This window comes from Myotis lucifugus, unplaced genomic scaffold (genome assembly GCF_000147115.1).
Source record: "Myotis lucifugus unplaced genomic scaffold, Myoluc2.0 scaffold_13, whole genome shotgun sequence".
NCBI lineage: Eukaryota > Metazoa > Chordata > Mammalia > Chiroptera > Vespertilionidae > Myotis > Myotis lucifugus.
In genome coordinates this window covers 9,767,111-9,789,847 of record NW_005871061.1, presented here as the reverse complement: position 1 = coordinate 9,789,847, position 22,737 = coordinate 9,767,111, and the positions used below count along the sequence as shown (strand labels likewise).

Genomic DNA, 22,737 nt, shown 5'->3' with positions numbered 1-22,737 from the left:
AGAAATTTAAATATGTAAATCAGCAAGTCATTTGTAAAGCTCTAAATATCTGGGAAAGATATGCACACAATCACCCGACTGTGTGATTTTATAAAATTCATAATGTATTTACTGGCTGTTTCCCCACTCACCTTGATTCAGGGTACTTTAGTGCCTCTTCCTTCTGAAGAAGCATCCTTCCATCAGCCGTGCTTTTTCTCCTGTAGGCTGACAGAGGACAGCGGAGCAGTCAACACACAATACCACTGATTGTAAAGGGCTAATGAAGGTGGTGATTTTATAACATCCTGGGCATTTAGATGAGTGAGATGAAGGGGATCCTTAGCCAGAGGTACGTTGTCATAGGGAGGTAGTCACTGCCAGAAAGAGTGAACATAGATCTTTGTTAAAGAAAATTACGACACCTTAGAATAATGCAGTTGAGTAGGACCTTGTGTAATAATGGAGATGTTTTATATCTGCACTGTCCAACTGGGTGGACACTCAGTTTACATGTAGCAATGAGAACTTTAAATGTGGCTAGTGAAATTGAGGAAATCTTTTTAGATTTTACCTACTTTTAATTAATTAAAATTTAAATACTTGTGGCTAATCGCTATTGTATTGGACAGAACAGTCATTGAAGACAGAAGAGCAATAGGGACAAAATCCATTATCTGACATGTATTTCTTATTATCAGCCTGCAAATTTGAAAAACCTATTTTTTAAGATTACTGTGCCTTCACATAAAATAATTAAAAGGCAGTTAACATGCTACTCATGGATTTTTCAACTGACATAAACTTGCCTTCATTTGCTTAGGAAAGCAAAGGTCAGTTAAAAATTTAGGTAAATGTTTAAGAACGAAATATAAATATACAAAAACAAAATACACAAACATAAATACATAAAATTTAAAATTAAAACTAGCATATTCTTTTTCCCAGATATAGTATAGTCATAAATTAGACAATTGGGTCGAAAAATCAAAAACTTATGATAATTTTCTTGTTCTTTTTATATTATATTACATATTCTAGTTTCCTCTTATATAACCTATGAAAATACTTTATAATATCTACTAGAGGACTGATGCACAAAAATTTGTGCACTCGGTGGGGGGAGGTCCCTCAGCCTGGCCTGTGCCCTCTCGCAGTCTGGGGCCTCTCGGAGGATGTCCACCTACTGGCTTAGGCTGGCTCCCCGGGGGATCAGGCCTAAGCTGGCAGTAAGATATCCCTCTGGCAGCCCGGGAGCCCTCGGAGGATGTCCACTTGCCAGCGGGGAGCAGGCCTAAGCTGCAGTCGGACATCCTTAGCACTGCTGAGGAGGAGGGAGAGGCTCCCGCCATCACTGCTGTGCTGGCAGACATCAGCCTGGCTTGTGCTTGAGCAGAGCTCCCCTGTGGGAGTGCACTGACCACCAGGGGGCAGCTCCTGCATTGAGCATCTGCCCCCTGGTGGTCAGTGTGTGTCATAGTGACCAGTCATTCCCAGTCGTTCTGCTGTTAGGCTCAATTTGCATATTACCCTTTTATTACATAGGATAGAGGCCTGGTTCAGGGGTGATGCCCAGCTGGTTTGCCCTGAAGGGTGTCCTGGATCAGGATGGGGGTCCCCGCTGGGGTGCCTGGCTAGCCTGGGTGAGGGGCTGAGGGTCGTTTCCAGGCTCCCCACAGCCCCTTCAGGTTGGGGGTCCCCACTGGGTGCCTGGCCAGCCTTGGTGAGGGGCTGATGGCTGTTTGCAGGCTGGCCAAGCCCCCCAGCAGGGACCCTCACCCCATGGGGGTGTGGCCAGCCTGGGTGAGAGGCTGAGGGCCGTTTTCAGGCTGGCCACACCCCCTTCAGTGTGGGTGTCCCCACTGCGGTGCCAGGTTAGCCTGGGTGAGGGGCTGATGGCCATTTTCAGGCTGGCCACGTCTGCGGGCTGGAAGCATGTATCTGGGGTTTATTTATCTTTTATAATTGAAACTTTGTAGCCTTGAGCGAAGCTCAGGGCTGGCAGGACAGGGGGGAAGTTTGGCTTCCTCCATCACTGGGGGCAACCCAAGCCTCCTGCTTGCTCCAGCTCTGTGGCCGCTGCCATCTTATTTGGGTTAATTCGCATAATCACTCCTGATTGGCTTGTGGGCATGGCTTGTGGGTGTAGTGGAGGTATGGTCAATTTGCATGTTTCTCTTTTATTAGATTCGATTTATAGCCCTTATTAAAATGTAATTATTTTCTTAATTAATATAAACCTGTTAATATCAAGACCATAATTAAATACTTAGACTGTCATTTATTTCTCATCTTAGCTAGCATTTAATTTCCATTACATTAGTAAAGTGTGTTCACACACTCCACATCCCCAATGCCTAGAAGAATGCTGTGACCATTTTTGCCACTCAGTATTGGCATGCCAAGAAGTAACATTGATTTTTGTAAATTAAATTAAAATTTTTTTCCTACCCATAAATGAGACATTCTGTATTTGAACTTTTCTAAAAACCTTTTGAAATGTCATTGCAATCATAAAATGATCATTAATCACTAATTCATTTAGATCAAATTTTAATAGTAAATATATTTATCTATATTTAATGTCATTGTCCTAAAAATACACAGTTGAAAGATAGGTTTCAGTTTGCTAATTTTTCACACTCTAAGTGAATATGACATAGCCAATGTTTCCCTCGCTATATATTTTATTCAAATAAAATGCAAATTGTTTATTGGCTTATGTGAATAAAATATTAATAGGGTGTTCATTTCAGCTGTATAAAATAAAACAAGATAACAAATACTCATGGATTGCTTCATATGATCTTGCTAGGTGACTAAAGGCTACTTACTCAGTAGTATTCTTTAGTCAGCTTGTGAGATCACTATTTGTGCAGGGCTTATCATATTGTAATTCAGAGGGGACTTTTAAAATTTTTTGTTTTATTTTGATAAATTGGACTTTATCAACATTAAGGTATTTGACTATTTAAAAGACTTGTTGAGAGTATGAGACCTTTTGTGTACGGATAAGCAGTAGCACTGGAGAGAGCCCATGCATACTGATTATGTATTTTACAATTTTAATTGATTGAATTTCCTTGGATTGTTCAAACACCAGAGACTGTACTTTAAACATTCCCATAATTTGACTTCATGTGATGAAAACAATATAGGTGCTGTTTCAAATTTTACATTTTGGCATGTAACTTCATTCCACTGTGCTTACTCATTTAAAAAAATGTGTTTTTAATCTCCAAAAAAATTTTACTTTTAAGAATTGTTCTTATAGAAAAAAGATGAAATTCTGTGTATTTTACACAAGGTTATATTCTTATCAGAGTTTCATTTTCTCACCTCAGCAAAGGTTTTTGCTATATTTTTTAGATGTAATATATGTGCTACTGCCTTGGACGAATATTTCATATTCTATTGTAACTTATTGTGGTGAAAAGCCATCGGTACAACTGAAATCTACAATAAAATATTTTATTTATATGGAGTAACTGTGGTTAATTCACTTATAACTTCATTCACCATGTGAAACATAGTGACAATTTTTTAAAAATATTCTACATACTTCTTCCTTTTGAAACTTTAATAGTTCACATGAGTTACATTCATTATTATAAAATGCTACAACCTTAAAAACCCTCAGGACATTTTCTAGCAGAACTCTTTAATTTTAAAAATGCCTAGAGATGTTAAGCGACTTGCTTATGATCATAATATTAGTTATAGGCAGAGTTGGGACTTAGAATTCAAGTTTTCTGGCATTTATTTCTGAGCTAATCCTATATCATGTGGCTTTGAGAATTTGAAAATTGGTCTATTACATAATAACATAAGTTAAATGTTTCATTCTATATTTTCCAGGGTCAAAATGTTTTTGGGCTCGATGTCATTGAAACACCAGAAGGAGACAAGATGCCACAACTGATTGTTCAGAAGGAGTTAGATAGGGAAGAGAAGGATACATATGTAATGAAAGTAAAGGTTGAAGATGGTGGCTTTCCTCAAAAATCCAGTACTGCCATTTTGCAAATAAGTATTGCTGATATAAATGATAACCATCCAGTTTTCACGGAGAGTGAAATTGAAGTCAGTATACCCGAAAATGCTCCTGTAGGTACTTCAGTGACACAGCTCCATGCCACAGATGCCGACATAGGTGAAAATGCCAAAATTCACTTCTATTTCAGCAATCTAGTTTCCAACATAGCCAAGAGGCTATTTCACCTCAACTCTTCCACCGGACTTATCACAATCAAAGAACCACTGGATAGGGAAGAATCACCAAACCACAAGTTACTGGTTTTGGCAAGTGATGGTGGGTTGATGCCAGCAAGAGCAATGGTGCTAGTAAATGTTACAGATATTAATGATAATGTCCCATCAATCGATATAAGATACATCATCAATCCAATCAATGGCACTGTGGTTCTTTCAGAAAATGCTTCACTCAACACCAAAATTGCTCTAATAACTGTGACAGATAAAGATGCTGACCATAATGGTAGGGTGACATGCTTCACAGATCATGATGTCCCTTTCCGATTAAGGCCAGTATTTAGTAATCAGTTCCTCCTGGAGACGGCTGCATTTCTTGACTATGAGTCCACCAAAGAATATGCCATTAAATTACTGGCCGCAGATGCTGGCAAACCTCCATTGAATCAGTCATCCATGCTCCTTATCAAAATAAAAGATGAAAATGACAATGCTCCCGTTTTTACCCAGTCTTTCATAAGTACTTCTGTTCCTGAGAATAACTCTCCTGGCTCCCAGTTGACAAAAATAAGTGCGACGGATGCAGACACTGGACGTAATGCTGAAATCAGTTACCTGTTAGGCGATGATGCTCCATCTGAATTCAACCTGGATCAGCGTACAGGCATTCTGACTGCAATGAAGAAACTGGATAGAGAAAAACAGGAAAAGTATTACTTTACAGTTCTGGCAAAAGATAACGGGATTCCACCCTTAATAACCAATGTCACAGTCTTAGTGACAGTTCTTGATCAAAATGACAACAGTCCAATTTTCACACACAATGAATACAATTTCTATGTCCCAGAAAACCTTTCTAGACATGGCACAGTAGGACTAATCACTGTAACTGATCCTGATTATGGAGAAAATTCTGCAGTTACTCTCTCCATTTTAGATGTGAATGATGACTTCACCATTGATTCACAGACTGGTGTCATTCGACCAAATATTTCATTTGACAGAGAAAAACAAGAGTCTTATACTTTCTATGTACAGGCTGAGGATGGTGGTAGGGTATCACGTTCTTCAACTGCCAAAGTGACCATAAATGTGGTTGATGTCAATGACAACAAGCCAGTTTTTCTTGTCCCTTCTTCCAACTACTCCTATGAATTGGTTCTACCATCCACTGATCCGGGCACAGTGGTCTTCACAGTAGTTGCTATTGACAATGACACTGGCATGAATGCAGAGCTTCAGTACAGCATTGTAGGAGGAAACACAAGAGGTCTGTTTATAATCAACCAAACAACAGGCAACATTACAATGAAGGAGAAATGTGTTTTAGCAGACCTTGGTTTACACAGACTGGTAGTCAAAGCTAACGACTTAGGGCAACCTGATTCTCTCTTCAGTGTTATAAGAGTTAATCTATTTGTGAATGAGTCAGTAACTAATGCTACACTGATTCATGAATTGGTGCACAGAAACGCTGAAACATCAGTAACCCAAAATATTGAGACAACTGATGCATCCTCCCCAACCACTGACTATGTCAAGATCATGGTTGCCATTGTTGCTGGCACCATAACTGTTATCCTTGTTATTTTCATCACTGCTGTCATAAGATGCTGCCAATCACCACACCTTAAGGCTGCTCAGAAAAACAAGCAGAATTCTGAATGGGTTACTCCAAACCCAGAAAATCGGCAGATGATAATGATGAAGAAAAAGAAGAAGAAGAAGAAGAAGAAGCATGCCCCTAAGAACTTGCTGCTTAACTTTGTCACTATTGAGGAAACTAAGGCAGATGATGCTGACAATGATGGAAAGAGCATCACACTAGACCTTCCCATTGAGCTGGAAGAGCAAACCATGTGCAAGTACAACTGGGGCACTACACCTACTACTTTCAAGCCTGACAGCCCTGATTTGGCCAGGCACTACAAATCTGCATCTCCACAGCCTGCTTTCCAGATCCAACCAGAAACTCCCCTGAATTCAAAGCACCACATCATCCAGGAACTGCCTCTTGATAATACCTTTGTGGCCTGTGATTCCATCTCCAAGTGTTCCTCCAGCAGTTCTGATCCCTACAGTGTTTCTGAGTACAGCTATCCGGTGACAACTTTCAAGACCCCTGTGTCTGTACACACCAGATTGGTAGGTATTCACAGTTTCTAACTAACTTTTCTAATTTTATTTTGTTTTGTTTTTTAATTATTTTAAGTTGATGAGAATTTTACAATATCTATTAACTCAAAAAAGGATCAAAACAATCATACTCTGCAGAAGTATTTAAATAGATATATGGATTAATTTTAAGTTTGGTAGAAAATGAGAACAAATAACTCTTTTTTTAAAAAAAATCTTCACCCCAGGATAAATTTTCCATTGATCTTTAAAGAGGGAGTAAAGAGAAAGGAGGCGGGAGGGGGGAGAGAGGAAGAGGAACATCAATGTGAAAGAAACACATCATCTGGATGCCTCCTGCATGCTCCCCAACCAGGAGCCAGGGATCCAGCCTGCAACCAGGGTGCATGCCCTTCACCAGGAAATGAACTCGTGACCCTTTGGTCCATGGGCTAACACTCTAACCACTGAGAAAAACTGGCCAGGGCCTAATAACTCTTGATTGTAGAAAAACTTGGTCTGAACCATGATTATAATAGGGCCAAGGTTGTCTGTAGATGTCAGTATAGCACATCTTGCTATAGAATATACTGGAAAAACTCTAAAATAAAGGGGTCCTGGCACTGTCCTCAGTACCATTGTGTGCATGAGCATCAGAACAGTTGAGGCCAGACCCATCACACTAAAGCTGTTTATAATCTATCTGATAAGTAGGTGTTAAAGTGTTGAGAATCCCAGCTTCACTTGAGAAAATCTGTGTGTACTAAAAACATTCAAATAACATCAAGACATCTTCCCTACTCACAATGCCCCTAAGCCCATACAATGAAAACAGAGTATCATTTTCACATTAAGTATTTACCATTATTCTGTTTCAGAAAATCTATATTCAAACAATGTAACAAGAATGGGATTAGAAAAATGAAGTCTTGTTACTCAGTCTCATCTTTAAGCCAGAGAATGAAATATACATAAAATCTCTATTTTAGATATTCATTTAAGTATTTCCATATTTATACAATACATTGAGAGTCCTTCAGGATACATTCCTGAAAGATAATGGCTTTTGGAAAATGAAATATGTTTGCTTTCTCTAATGGACAAGAAGGTAAATAAAGGCATAGTAAGACCCAAGAAATCTTTAAACAATAATTTAAAACCCAAAAATAAATTTATGAAAATAATGTATACAATGTTTTTTATCTGTATCCCATGGAGAAGAAAAATGAATAAAAATTTATCCAGAAATTCATAAGTAAATTAAATTATTTAAATGTGGTTATTTCCTTAATAAAGTGATGTACTTTATCTATTTTTATTTTTCTCAAAGTCATGCCACATGTTGACTTCATTATTTTGTCTTTGTTACTCTTAAAAAAGTCATCATCTCAGTTTCAGTGAATGAAAGTTTTTGAAACCTATTCAGGGTTAATAAAATGATAGTGATGTGAAAGTGAATATAAGGGTCTTCTCAACAAGGTTAGAAATAATAAAGAAGTCTATTAGGATTCAAAATAACAATGAATCTACCATATTTTAAGAAATTATTTTAAGAATCATGGTCATTCAAGGATAGGTATGGTTTAATTATAGCATAACATGATTTTTCTCTTTTAAGCACACAGTAAAGGATGTGTATGTTGTTACTATAGGTCCATAGTTATACTATTGCAGATGATAAAACAGAACCCTTCGTCACTTTGTGGAAAGTTTCTGTTATGTCTTAAATGAGTTTACAAGGCAGTAGTTATTTCTCTGATATGAATGGGCCCCATTTTTTCTACTTCAGTGGATCTTAGATGGGTTACAAACACAGTAAATGCCTAACATCTTGGGATGTGTTTTTGTTAATACTTAACAATTGAAAATGGCACTCTTATTTTCTGATTTTTTTTGGTTATTATTCTGTTTATTGGAAGCATTTCTCAACAGGAAAACATCCTTTATGCATAATACTTTATATGTATTTTGTATCCTAAAGCACTTTTCCTTGGACTAAATTTGTGACTCACTTAAAAGTGTATAAGAAAGGTAATGTTTGTGCATTACATTTGCATATCACCATTTTTAACAGATTGGCTAATGTAGTTTGTTAAAAGAGTAAATTCTGATTTCAACTGTTTTGGAAAGCATGGAGATGTTTTATGAGATAGATTTATTTTACTTGAGAATATACAGTAAGCAAGGTATGGATGAAAGGAAAAAATTAAAGTGTTTTCCAAATATCCTCTTTACTTATTGTTGGCATGTGGTAATTTTTTATAAGTAGTAAAATTAATAACTTTATCCATGATGGCATTTTATTTTATTTAGCTAAGAGATCTTTTCCTAGACACAGGACAAATAAATTAATGAGATAGGCAAAATAAGTAAAGTAAACGTTAATGAGAATACATTTTTGGTTATCGTTAGGTTTTTATTAGCTAAAAAGACTATCTTAGAATCAATGAGTTCTTAGATGACTTATTCTATTTTTTCAAATCTTAAAAAATAGGTAAATTGTATATTTTATGTATTTCATTCACAGTTGTTTCATATTAATTACTAAATATTTTCTGGACATGAATTGGAGAATTTTGGCAGATTAAAATGATATCAAACATAATGTGATTCCTTTTATTTTGTGCTGCATTTGCAATATTCTTCAGCCTATGTATATACTCTTTAATTTCTGATTAATTCCAAGATAGCCACCTTATATTCACCGATGTTGCAGAATGCTAAGAAGCTAAGTGAGCACTGAAAAAAAAACTAGTGTATATAAAAATTCAAATGCAGTAGGTGTCTTCTTCTTAAAGAAAAATCATACAAAATGGGGGAAAGTGTCAGCCAATAAAATAAAAATGCATTATTCCTTAAGGAAACTTTGACAGTGGAATAAAATATTACTGTTAGCAGAAGGCAAATATTCCAGTTGATTTTAAACAAAGTAAGAAATGCATTTTATAAAGGGGAGTTTAGTATTCTATTTACATTTAGCTCCTTACTCATCTGAATGGGAAAGGGAATAAATGGAATGGTTCTATTAGGCTGCAAAATATAAGGGATTTATCAGAAATTTCATGTTTTAAAAAGGCAATAAAATATTTTCTATAATTTTTATGACACTGTTGTTCAGAAAAAATATGGAACATTTATGAGATAGAATTGTCTCTATTGTATAAAACCTTTGATACTTGAGGATTATGAAGCTCTTCTTTGGTACAAAGTTTTAGAAGTATTCTGGAATGTACTTTATATATAGCATGTTACCCCCAAATTTATATACTTTAACAGTTAGTAGCTATTAAATGAAAATGAAATACATTTTAATAAATACTGCATTTATAATTGTTCAAAGTGTGCATATACATTTTGGGGGATATCCTGTATATTGTAGTGGAAATGAAAAACATAAAATTTAAAACTGATTCACCTTCAGTTAACATCTTTCAGAGCAAGCAGATAGCTTTTGGTTGGCATGACTCTAAGAAAACACTAAGTAACACCATTTTAGAATCAAATTGATTTTTGTTATTTTTTTTGTAGTTTAGTCTTTAACTTTTATTTTTTAAAATTCTTTATTGTTTAAATTATTACATATAGTATTACATATGTCTCCTTCCCTCCCCCCATTAACCTCCTCCAGCCACCCCCACCCCCCAGCACATGCCCTCACCCCCCTAGCGTCTGTGTCTACTGGTTATGTTTATATGCATGCACACGAGTCCTTTGGTTGATCTCTTACTCCCCTGAAGTTTGACAGTCTGTTCCATGCTTCTCTAACTCTGAATCTATGTTTTGTTCATCAGTTTATGTTGTTCATTATATTCCACAAATGAGAGAGATCATGTGATGTTTATCTTTCTCTGACTAGCGTATTTCGCTTAGCATAATGCTCTCCACATCCATCCATGCAGTTGCAAATGGTAAGGGTTCCTTATTTTTTACAGCAGTGTAGTATTGCATTGTGTAAATGTACCAAGGTTTTTTTTAATACATTCATCAGCTGATGGGCACTTAGGTTGTTCCCAAATCTTAGCTATTATAAATTGTGCTGATATGAATGTAGGGGTGCATATATCCTTTCTGATTGGTGTTTCTGACTTCCTGGGATATATTCCTAGAAGTGGGATTACTGGGTCAAATGGGAGTTCCATTTTTAACTTTTTGAGGAAACTCCATACTGTTTTCCACAATGACTGGACCAGTCTGCATTCTCACCAGCAGTGCATGAGGGTTTCTTTTTCTCCACATCCGCATCATTGTTTTGATTTTCATCTCTCAGGTGATTAGTGATTTTGAGCATGTTTTCATATGTCTCTTGGCCTTCTGTATGTCCACTTTCAAAAAGTGTCTATTTAATGTCCTTTGCCCATTGTTGATTGAATTATCTTCTTTTTATTAATATGTCTGAATTCCCTATAAATTTTGGAGATTAGACCCTTATTGGATATAACATTGGCAAATATGTTCTCCCATGCAGTGAGCTTTCTTGGTGTTTCGTTGATGGTTTCTTTTGATGTGCAGAAGCTTTTTATTTTGATGTAGTCCCATTTGTTTATTTTCTCCTTAGTTTCCATTGCCCTAGGAGCTGTATTGGTAAAGATATTGCTATAGCATATTTCTGATATTTTTCTGCCTATGGATTCTTCTAAGATTTTTATGGTTTCCCATCTTACGTCTAAGTCCTTTATCCATTTTGAGTTTATTTTTGTGTATGGTGTAAGTTGGTGTCTAGTTTCATTTTTTTTGCATGTATCTGTCCAATTTTCCCAACACCATTTATTGAAGAGACTGTCTTGACTCCATTGTATGCTCTTGCCTCTTTTGTCAAATATTAATTCAGCATAATGGCTTTGGTCAATTTCTGGGTTCTCTGTTCTGTTCCATTGGTCTATATGTCTGTTCTTGTGCCAGTACCAGACAGTTTTGAGAACCATGGCTTTGTAATATAGCTTGATATATTACAAACCAGAGGTATTGTGATCCCTCCAACTTTATTTTTCTTTCTCAGGATTGCTGTGGCTATTTGGGGTCTTTTTTTTTATTCCAGATGAATTTGTGGAGAGTTTGTTCTAGGTCTGAAATATGCTGTTGGTATTTTAATGGGGGTTGTCTTAAATCTATAGATTGTTTTGGGTAGTATGGTCATTTTAATGATGTTTAATTGATTCTACCAATCTATGAACATGGTATATTCTTCCATTTCTTTATATCGTCCTCTATCTCTTTTTTCAATGTCCTGTAGTTTTCTTCTGTGTATAGGTCTTTTACCTCCTTAATTAAGGTTATTCCTAGGTATCTTAATTTTTGTTGTTGTTGCAATGGAAAATGGGATTTTTGTTGTTTGTTTCTCTTTCTGTGAGTTCATTATTAGTGTACAAAAAAGCCATAGATTTATGGGTGTTAAATTTGTATCCTGTTACATTACCAAATTCACTTATTAAATCTAGTAGTTTTTTTATGGAGTCTTTAGGATTTTCTATGTACAATATCATGTCATCTGCAAAGAATAACAGTTTTACTTCTTCTTTTCCAATTTGGATGGCTTTTAGTTCTTCTTCTTGTCTGATTGCTATGGCTAGCACTTCCAATACTATGTCCAACAGGAGTGGTGAAAGTGGGCATCCCTGTCTTGTTCCTGTTCTTAGGGGAAATGGTGTTAGTTTTTGCCCATTGAGTATGATGTATGATGTTGGCTGTATGTTTGTCATATGAGGCTTTTATTATGATTCCTCTATTCCCACTTTGCAGAGAGTTTTTATCAAGAAAGGGTGTTGGATTTTGTCAAATGCTTCTTCTGCATCAATTGATATGGTTAGAATCAATTTTGATAATTGTCTTATAAAAGAGATATACTGCTAAAACCAAACTTAATCTTTAACACAGATCTGCCATCAAAATGTTGTAAATATTGAAAAATAGAGGAATATAATAATGAATATATAATTTTGAGGGCCTTCTATGTACCAGTCACTATCTTAAAACATGTATTTTAAGTACTCCACTTCCTCAGAAAAAGAAAGAAATTGAAAAGAATACTAACAAATTTATGTAATTAGAGTTGGAATAAACTTGCAGTTTCAGAAATGAGGTTATAAAATAATTCATGGATGTAACCCTGCCTGGATTCAGCATGGTAACAGGAGTGTGATTTAGCTTGGAATAGGATTGGTATTCAATATTGTTAAATTCAACAAGTTTGATTTTGTGCCTCTATATCTTAGTAATGTGAGTCTTAGCCATGTAGCATGCTTGGCAACTAAGACTTTAAGAACACTGACATCGGATTTTGATCATGTGTTATTTTTCTTATCCTCGACTGATTCCAGGACATCAACTATTGAAATCTGCAGTGAGATATAACTTTCTAGGAACAACATAATTTTATTCCCTTTCCAAAAAATTCCAATGATTTATGATTTCAAAATTTTGTAAGGTCATTAAATTTAAATTTTAATTTTCCATTATAAAGGCAATAAAAAAACCTTAAAAATAATGCCCCATTGAACCTTATACTTACAACAGTAGTAATCTAGTAATCAAAATATAAAATTAATGAAAGAAGCAGTGTAGTTTTAGCATGCCTTTTCTTTCTTTGCTTGCTCTGAATGTCAGCAACTGTGATGTAATCTAATGCTGTCCTGATGTACAATCCGATGGCTAATATATCAATCATGAAACATGGAATGACTTGTCCTGTCTGATTGCTGAAGAGTTTAAGCATCATGTCAGGGAGTTTGTAAGTAAAGCAGAACTATCCAACCTAACCTCCTAAAGTTATCCAGGACAAGAGATTTTTTTAAGACCAAAACTAACAAAAAATTAAAACACTTTAGTTCTTTTTTTAATATTCACTAATATACTTTTGCTGAGAAAATTATGATTACCCTTCACTCTGCTTAAGTGTTAGAGGATATATTGGGTTTTTATATTGATTTTAATATGTTGTTCTATTTTAATCATTAAAATTATTTTTGTTGTAATCATGTGTTCTTTTTCTATAAATGCTGAAAAAATGTTTGTAAAAATTTTTTATCTTTAAAAAGAGAATATTAAATTCTTTATACTCCCTGATATTTTGAATAAAAGTTTTAATATTTCTTGTGTAAGTAAACATAACCCAAGTTATATGAGAGCAGAAACAAGGATTTAGGTACTATATTTTAAAAGATTTTTATCAATTTTGAAACTATTTAGGAAAATATGTTACTTGAGTCATCTCTAAATAGACCTAAGTTATTTCTCTGGCATTAAATTACTGACTATGTTATTGCTTTGAGTAATTTGCCTGTTAAACATTAACTCATTTTTTTTCTCAATTTGAGGATTAATTTATTTCTTACACAAGTGACTAAATGCTTCAAATTGGATGTAAATTACATTTTATTAGGGAAAACACAATGTGTACAATTTTCCACTGTATTCTTCCACCTGCTTAGGACTTTTTAACACTACTAACAGATATTTAAAAATACAACATAATTTCTTGGGATATAACGGGAGTATAAAGGACCCTTATAATTAAGACATGACATATGTTTCCTGGATTTTCATTCAAATGCTTTATTGTGTATAATTTTACCTTGGAAAGTGTAAATAGGATTTGGTCAATTATGTATGTACATTAAATTAGTGTATTATTTGGAGTGTTCTTAAATGTAAAGGTATTTAGAAGAAGTTAATGCTCTATTTAGCATTTCAAATTAATTATATTTTTGACATCTAGGTGATATGGTTACTGTTAAAATTTAGTGTTCCTATTTACCCAAAACAGAATTCCTTGTACCTCCAATCATGTCAGGTTTCTGACTTTCTAAATATTAGTTAGTTATAATGACTGTGTGTGTAACTGTTTTACTAGTAGTGAGAAATGTCATGTAAGTTACAATATTATCTTACAACTATTGTAGAAAAATACTTAAAATTCAAACTTATCTTTGTGAAAGTCATTCATTTATAATCTATATATATAAAACCCTAACATGCAAATAGACTGAATGGCAGAACAACCAAACAACCGAACAACTGAACAACCAGTTGCTATGACGTGCGCTGACCATCAGGAGGCGCACACGGAACATGGAGGGCATCAGCCATGGCAGGATGGTGGAGCAGGTGAGCAGAGACACCAGACTAAGGCAGGGTGCCGGTTGCTGTCATTGGGGAGAGCCTCTGGTGGTTACTGAAAATTCTTCGCTCCAGTGTGCCCTGGTTCTGCTGGGCACTTGCACCTGCTGCTGGCGCCAGCCCCACTTGCACCCACTGCCGGTGCCGGCCCCACTCGCACCCACAGCTGGTGCCGGAGTTGCCACTTGCACCCACTGCTGGTGACCGGTGCCTGTCCCGATCACTTGGTGCCGTCAGCTGGTGCGAGCAGCAGCTGCTAGCCCTGATCGCCCCTCAGGGCTTCTCCACCTCCCCTTGCTCCTGAGGGGCAATCAGGGCAGTAGCCACCACTTGCAACCACTAACAGTGCCAGCCCCACTTGCACCCACTGCTGGCAATGGCCCCAATCGCTTCGTGCCGTCAGCGGGTGTGAGCGGGGCTGGCGCCATCAGCATGTGGGAGTGGTGGTGGCAGCGGGAGTGGGGCTGCCTGCAGACAGGGGGCCAGGAGCTGCAGCGGGAGGGGCTGGGCGAGTACACAGAGGATGGGCCGAGACCCACCCCTGTGCTCACCGCAGCCCCTCAGCCCACAGTTCCTTTCAAGGTGTACAAATTCATGCACTGGGCCCCTAGTAACTTTATAATTCCTCTCTTACTTCTTCCTGATAAACTAAGTACTTTACATTTAATTCTAATTATTTCAAGGAATGTCAAAACTGAGCCAACTTAGGGGTTCCTAGAGTCAGTGTCCTGCAGGTACCAAGATGTACTAAGAGTAAGAGTTTCCAAAATCCAGTCTTCAATTACTTGTGAATAAAATGATGTGCAAGAAAATGAACCAGTGCTTCAAATATCCCATAGTAAACTACTGTGGCTTCCTGACCATTATATGTAACTAGAGGCCCAGTGCACGAATTCATGCATGGATGGGGTCCCTCAGGGTGACCTGCGGGGATCCGGCCAAAACCCATAATCCAATACCACCTGCCGTGCCTGCCTGCCACTCCTTCTCATCCTGGCCCTGTTGTGCCTGCTGTGGGCTTGACCCCCAATCTGGAGAGGCTCGCACCACCACAGTGGCGCTCACTAGCCATGAGCCCTGCATTTGGCGTCCATCATGAGGGGTGTGGGAGGGTAGAAACATGATCAGTCCTCTGAGCAGGCAGTGGGATGCCCTTGCAGGCCCAGGATCTGGATCTATCCCACTGACGTTTATGCCTGTTGTTGGGAGCCAACTGGTGGCCACTTTTATATTGTTTCTTATTTGCAGAGCATCTAGGGAGGGAAGCAGCCCTGGTGACCAAGGCTGACTTCCAGGAGGCCAGGCAGTGCTATTAGGATCATGCCAGCAGCGCAGGTCCCTTAGTGCCTGGCCCTTCCCCAGAGATTGGACCTGCAGGACTACTGAGGGAGTGAGTGGCTGCTGCCTGGCTGGTTGGCCATCAGGATGGGTTGATCAGGTGAGTGCACTGACCACCAGGGGGAAGCTTCTGCATTGAGTGTCTGCCCCCTGGTGGACAGTGTGTGTCATAGTGACCAGTCAACTGGTCATTTGGTTGTTCGGTCGCTTAGGCTTTTATATATATATATGTTTGCTAGAAGCCCATTGCACAAAGATTTACGCAATAGGCCTTCCTTCCCCTGGCTGCTGGCACCAGTTTTCCTCCAGCACCCGGGACCCAGGCCTTTGGTCCGGCCCCAGTGGAGAAGCCTAGCCTCTTCAGTCTTCAGTCTTCACTCTGGCTGGAGCCTTCAGTCTCTGCCTCCCACCTGCATATGCAAATTAACTGCCATTTTTGTTGGGTTAATTTGCGTAGTCACTCTGATTGGCTGGTGGGCATAGTGGAGTGACACCAATTTGCATGTTTCTCTTTTATTAGTGTAGATTATATAAATGCATTTTTATTATTATGATGATGAAAAACATAACATACAATTTACTATCTTTTTTTCTATTATAGTTCATATTCAATATTATTCAGTATTAGTTTCAACAACATCGTGGTAAGACAATTCTTATACTTTACAGAGTAGTCCCCCTAATATTTCAAGTACCCCCTCTGGCCCATATGTAGCTATTACAATATTATTTTTTTTCCTCCATAGACCTCTCTCCAGCCACTCCCACCCCCCAGCACATGCCCTCAGCCCCTAGTGACTGTGTCCATTGGTAATGCTTATAGGCATGCATACAAGTCCTTTGATTGATCTCTTACCCCCCGACCCTGCCTTCCCTCTGAGGTTTGACAGTCAGTTCAATGCTTCTCTGTCTCACCGGTTTCTATTTTTGTTTATGTTGTTCACTGTATTCCACAAATGAGTGAGATCATGTGGTATTTATCTTTCTCCAATTGGCTTATTTCGCTTAGCATAATGCTCTTCAGACCTATCCATGCTATTGCAAATGGTAAGAGTTTTTTCTTTTTCACAGCAGTGTAGTCTTCCATTGTATAGATGTACCACAGTTTTTTAATCCATTTGTCTGTTGATGGGCACTTAGGCTGTTTTCAAATCTTAGCTATTGTAAATTGTGCTGCTATGAACATAGGAGTGCTTATGTCCTTTCTGATTGGTGTTTCTTGGGAAATATCCCTGGAAGTGGGATTATTGGGTTAAATGGGAGTTCCCATTTTTAATTTTTTGAGGAAACTCCATACTGTTCTCCACAGTGGCTGCACCAGTCTGCATTCCCACCAGCAGTTGCACGAGGGTTTCTTTTTCTCCACATCCTCGCCAGCACTTCTCGTTTGTTGATTTGTTGATGGTAGCCATTCTGACAGGTGTGAGGTGATACCTCATTGTCGTTTTGTTTTCCATCTCTGGGATGATTAGTGACTTTGAGCATGTTTTCATAGGTCTCTTGGCCTTCTGTATGTCCACTTTCAAAAGGTATCTATTTAAGTTCTTTGCTCATTGTTTGATTGGGATGTTTATCATCCTTTTGTTAAGATGTATGAGTTCCCTATAAATTTTGGAGATTAGGCCCTTATTGGATATAACATTGGCAAATATGTTCTCTCATGCAGTGGCTTTTCTTGTTGTTTTCTTGATGGTTTCTTTTGCTGTGCAGAAGCTTTTTATTTTAATGTAGTCTTATTTGTTTATTTTGTCCTTGATTTCCATTGTCTTAGGAGCTGTATCAGTAAAGATATTGCTACAACAAATGTCTGATATTTTGCTGCCTGTGGTTTGCTCTAAGGTTTTTATGGTTTCACGTCTTACGTTTAAGTCCTTTATACATTTTGAGTTTATTTTTGTGTATGGTGTAAGTTGGTGGTCTAGTTTCAGTTTTTTTGCATGTATCTGTCCAATTTTCCCAACACCATTTATTGAAGAGGCTGTCTTGACTCCATTGTTTGTTCATGCCTCCTTTGTCAAATATTAATTGAGCATAGTGGTTTGGGTCAATTTCTAGGTTCTCTGTTCTGTTCTATTGGTCTATATGTCTGTACTTGTGCCAGTACCAAGCAGTTTTGAGAACAGTGGCTTTGTAGTATAGCTTGATATCTTAAATCCTTGTGTCATGCACACTCTGATTTCTCCTTTACTGCATACTCTGTGAGCTAAGAGGAATATCTCTTTTTACTTCTGCTTCAGTGACACTTTCAAATATGACTGTAATAAGAAAAACTCCTGACCACTTCTTTGTATATATGAAGATGGAAATATCTTGAAATATTTATCCACAATCTCTAAAAAAACATTCCCCAATAGTTTGTGGGTGTCATATTTGCTGAAGATAAAAATAGAAACTTTATTTTTAAAGCTATAATACTTTAAAGTTTTACTACTCTTCTTCAGAATACAATTTCTGTGAGAAAGGAACTTCAAAATTAATTTCTTTCCTGATCTTTGAGGCTATAATATTTGCCTATGTAAGCCAATGATGACTGAGATTTAACCATATTTAAAATTAGGCCATAGATAAAAATGGATTCTACTTTTGATTATTAACTACCCTTGATCTATTGTTTGCTTATGCTTGAGGAAATAATATTACCATTTGTGAATTCTAGTAAACTAGTTTTCCATGACAGCCATAGAGAACAAAAATATGTTTTTTACTTGGTTCCCTCTTATTAGTTGCTTTTGTGGCATTTTAAATTTAATTGTTATTACATGTTTGGTTTACCTAGTCTCAGATATCTTTCCATATTTTGCATTGGCATTAATGGACTCCTGAAGAATTCCCAATGAAATGACCATGTTTGTCTCTCTGGCTCTTATTCTAGTAAATAAATTTAAAAAATCAGAAGGAAAGCAAATATTAAGACTAGTAGTGATAGATTTTTTGTTTTTGTTTTTTTTCTTTGAGTTTTACTTTGAGTTTTATTTTATTTTTATTTTATTTTTTTATTGCTTAAAGTATTACAAAGAGTATTACATATGTCTCCTTTTTTTTTCTCTCCTTGACCTTCCCCTGGCTTCCCCTACCCCTGCAGTGTCTTGTATCCATTGGTTATGCTTATATGCATGCATACAAGTCCTTAGGTTGATCTCTTAACCCCTTCACACCCGTCCCCCCAACAACCCTCCCTGGACTTCCCGCTGTAGTTTGACAGTCTGTTTGATGTTGCTCTGCCTCTGTATGATAGGTTTTTTTTAAAAAGAACTTTTACTGAATGTAATTTATTGAATAACAAGTAGATTACCACATTGATAAACTACAATGTACTGTATACTTTCACCCCTGCACACACTCAAAAAAGTATTATCTTCTTTTATTTAAGTCCACAGCACATAAAATGAAAAAAAGAAATATATTCCCTAATTTTACTTTAAATATAAAAGTTATTTTTACAAATAGGCTATTCAAGTCATTACATTTCTTAAATAATTTCTATTCTTAATGATTTAAATTTTAAATTTATAAAAAAAAAATAATTATATCCATTAATTAATATTTTATGTATACATATGTTTTCTCTGTTGACTACCCTGTTCACATTATCAATGACAATGCACATACTTTAGATTAATTTTTAAAAGTAGAATTTAGATCCAATCAATCAACCACTATTTTATCCAATATTTTTACTAATCTTTTTTTATTTCAACACAAAATAATACTGCCTCATTTTACTAATTTGTTGCCTGCATTGATCACTGTTTAATTTGATATTGTAATTGTGTCAAGCTGGGTGTGATATAAAACCTAATCTTAATGGAAATGCTACAGGACAAGTAGAGCTTAAGAAATCTTACATGAATTTAAGCCACACACTTTAAATGCTTCCTATAGGTGCTCTTGTGAAACAGACATGTTTCCTTAGGTTTTGTGAAGCGCAAGTGTTTTCTTTTTTAATTTTAAGCTTAGGTTTCTAGTATATTCAAAGATGCTATGATACTATAAAGCTGTGTGTGTTCTGTATAGTTACTATTTTAAAAAAGATCTATTGTGCAACTTGTTTTTCATGTATTATGGGTGTTTATCCATGGTTTTATGTGATATTTAGAAATCAAAGTAGACTTTTTAAATTCTAGAGTAGTCATAGGCTTTTATTTTTATTGCATGTGCTATACACATTCATTGTAGAAATATTTAGGAAATTATAGATTTTAGATGAAGATTTAAAAGTATTTGGTTTATTTAAAGTGATATCAGTAAGTTTTTTCTTCATAAACTTACTGAGTAATTCTATTTAAAGGCTCTATAACTTTTGAAAGTGGTACACTTTAAAATTACAGAAATATTCTGTTCTTTATATATTATAAATCATACATATATAAAATTTTTACACAATGGTTCTTGACTTATTCATTATGCATAGAGTTTATTTTTATGGTTGTATGATTGCACAAATTCATGTAAAAGTATAGTTTGATTCGCCCGTAGTGTAATACAGAGGCATAACACATATCTCCACCAGGAGAGTAACCTCCCCTCAGTGAAAATATTGTCTTGAAACACCTTTTTTAGTTAAAAAGAATGCTATCTACATGTCTGCCAAATATTCTCTTAGAATGAATAACCAAGTTATTTAATTATTTCCAAGAATTTAAATAACCAACTCTTACCCTTTTCTATTCTAGATACACTCAATTAAAATCACTTTGTCCCTTTTTAAGTGATTAATTATATTTTATTACCCACACATATTGTAGGAACTATTTCAACTTGACAAACATTTTTTGTCAAGTGAAAAAAATCACATTTCATTAGGGTTCAGATAGTCAAACTGACATAATAATGAAAATGAACTATATTAATGGATATTCTAGTAATATTTGCACTTTTCTTTCTTGTCTTGGAGCCTTATCTTTACCAGTTATTCATTGATTAACCTCATAAAATATTATTCTCTTTGAAATGCACTTTGAATAATTTTCATTCCTTTTGTCTTAATCCTTGGAAAAATATTAGATAACAAAATAATGTTTTCATTAGATAACAATTAGAGAAAGTTCTAAATAATACTACTTTTAGTAAGTAATACTACTTTAAAGTAATACTCTAGTATAAAGAACAACAACTGAAGAAAAGCTGTGCAACATCTAAAATGTGAAGAATCACAAGGTCATTAACTATGGTCACTTTTAATTTTTTGATTTTGCTTTGTTATTTGTAGCTGTAATTTAAAAAAATGAACAGGTTTTTGTGTAAATATATTAGAATCAATATTATATAGAGAATCTTTAACTGAAAAACATGTAGATAGTAAAACTGACTGCATTAAATGTAATTTCAGTGCATAAAGTGAGTATAATCTGTATAAAGTGAGTACCTATAAAGTTGTTTTTGTATTGCAATAACATATATTCAGATATTTTTAAAAATATATTTTATTGATTTTTTACAGAGAGGAAGGGAGAGGGATAGAGAGTTAGAAACATTGATGAAAGAGAAACATCGATCAGCTGCCTCCTGCACACTCCCTAATGGGGATGTGCCCGCAACCAAGTTACATGCCCTTGACTGGAATCGAACCTGGGACCCTTGAGTCCGCAGGCTGATGCTCTATCCACTGAGCCAAACCGGTTAGGGCTCTGATATTTTTTAAAGTCTTTTTTTTTTTGTCAACAGGGCCTACCAATTTTATTATCATCATCAAAGAACCTCAAATAATATTTAGCACATTAACATCTTACAATTTCAAGTATAAATCATTATTTGTGTTGTATTAACCAGAACATTATATACTAGTTGCTCAGTGCACAAAATTTGTGCACAGGGGGTTTCCCTCAGCCCAGCCTGCCCCCTCTCACAGTCCGGGAGCCCTCAGGGGATGTCCTACTGACAGCTTATGCCTGCTCCCCACGGGGAGCAGGCCTAAACAGCAGTCTGGCCTCCCTCTTCAGGCTGATCATGGGAAGGCGCTACCCCTATCACCCTGCTGCTGCTGCCACTGCGGGACACCAAGGTATTTTCATCAACATGGACTCTAGTCCCTTCATCATGAAAAAATGACAACTTTCTTTAGGCATTTTCAAGCTGTCTCTTTCATAGGCTATGATAGGATGTGACATTTATTTCTTTTTTTTTTATCCTCACCTGAGGATATTTTTCCATTGATTTTTAGAGTGTGTGAAATAGAGAGGGAAAGACAGAGAGAAACATCAATGTGAGAGGGACACCTTTATTGGTTGCCTTCTGCATGAGCCATGACCTGGGCCCCAGCCAGAGAGGAGCCTGCAACCTAGGTACATGCCCTTGATCAGAATTGAACCCAGACCCTGCAGTCCACAGACCAAAGCTCTATCCACTGAGCCAAACTGGCTATGGCAGGATATGACATTTCTTAGCCCCTCCAGCAGCAGACCTTCATTTTTTCCTCCAGGAGTGAGGTGGAAAATCCCTAGATCACTTTCTTGGATTCTTATTACTGAAGTTATCAAGAACGCTGCAAGTGGTGTACAGGAAGCTTAGCCAATGAGCGGTAAGAAAAGGTGTTTCGACTGCAGCTCACGCACAGAGGCAGGCCTGCTAGGGCGCTGTCTCCCCGCAGTGGCAGCAGCCTGGGCACGCCCCCTTGCCTATCCACTCCCACTCCCGGGCCTGCTGGGGTGCTGTCTCAGGTGGCGGCAGCGGTGGCCTAGACACACCCCCCTGCCTCTCCTCTCCCGCTCCCAGGTCTGCTGTGGCCAGGTGGTGGCGGCAGCAGCAGCGGCTTGGGCATGCCCCCCCCGACGTCTCCGCTCCAGGGCTGAGCCATCCATGGCTTGCCTCACAGCACAAGCATCTGTGTGTACAACCTCGTCCTGAGCCGGTTGTGACTGTTATGGTGTCCCAGCTCATTTGCATATTACCTCTCTCTCTCTCTCTCTCTCTCTCTATATATATATATATATATATATATATATATATATATATATAGACTAGAGGCCCAGTGCATGAAATTTG

General features: G+C 36.9%; 1 protein-coding gene across 6 annotated transcripts in view; it reads left to right on the top strand.

Annotated features, from left to right (window-relative positions):
* Positions 1–22,737, top strand: part of PCDH11X (protocadherin 11 X-linked) — an 814,523-nt gene that overhangs the window by 55,175 nt on the left and 736,611 nt on the right. For all 6 annotated transcript variants that reach the window (XM_006084704.3, XM_023750445.1, XM_023750444.1 and 3 more), the window contains exon 2: positions 3,838–6,336. In XM_006084704.3, the coding sequence (XP_006084766.1) occupies positions 3,838–6,336 (2,499 nt within the window). The remainder of the gene's footprint in view (positions 1–3,837; positions 6,337–22,737) is intronic.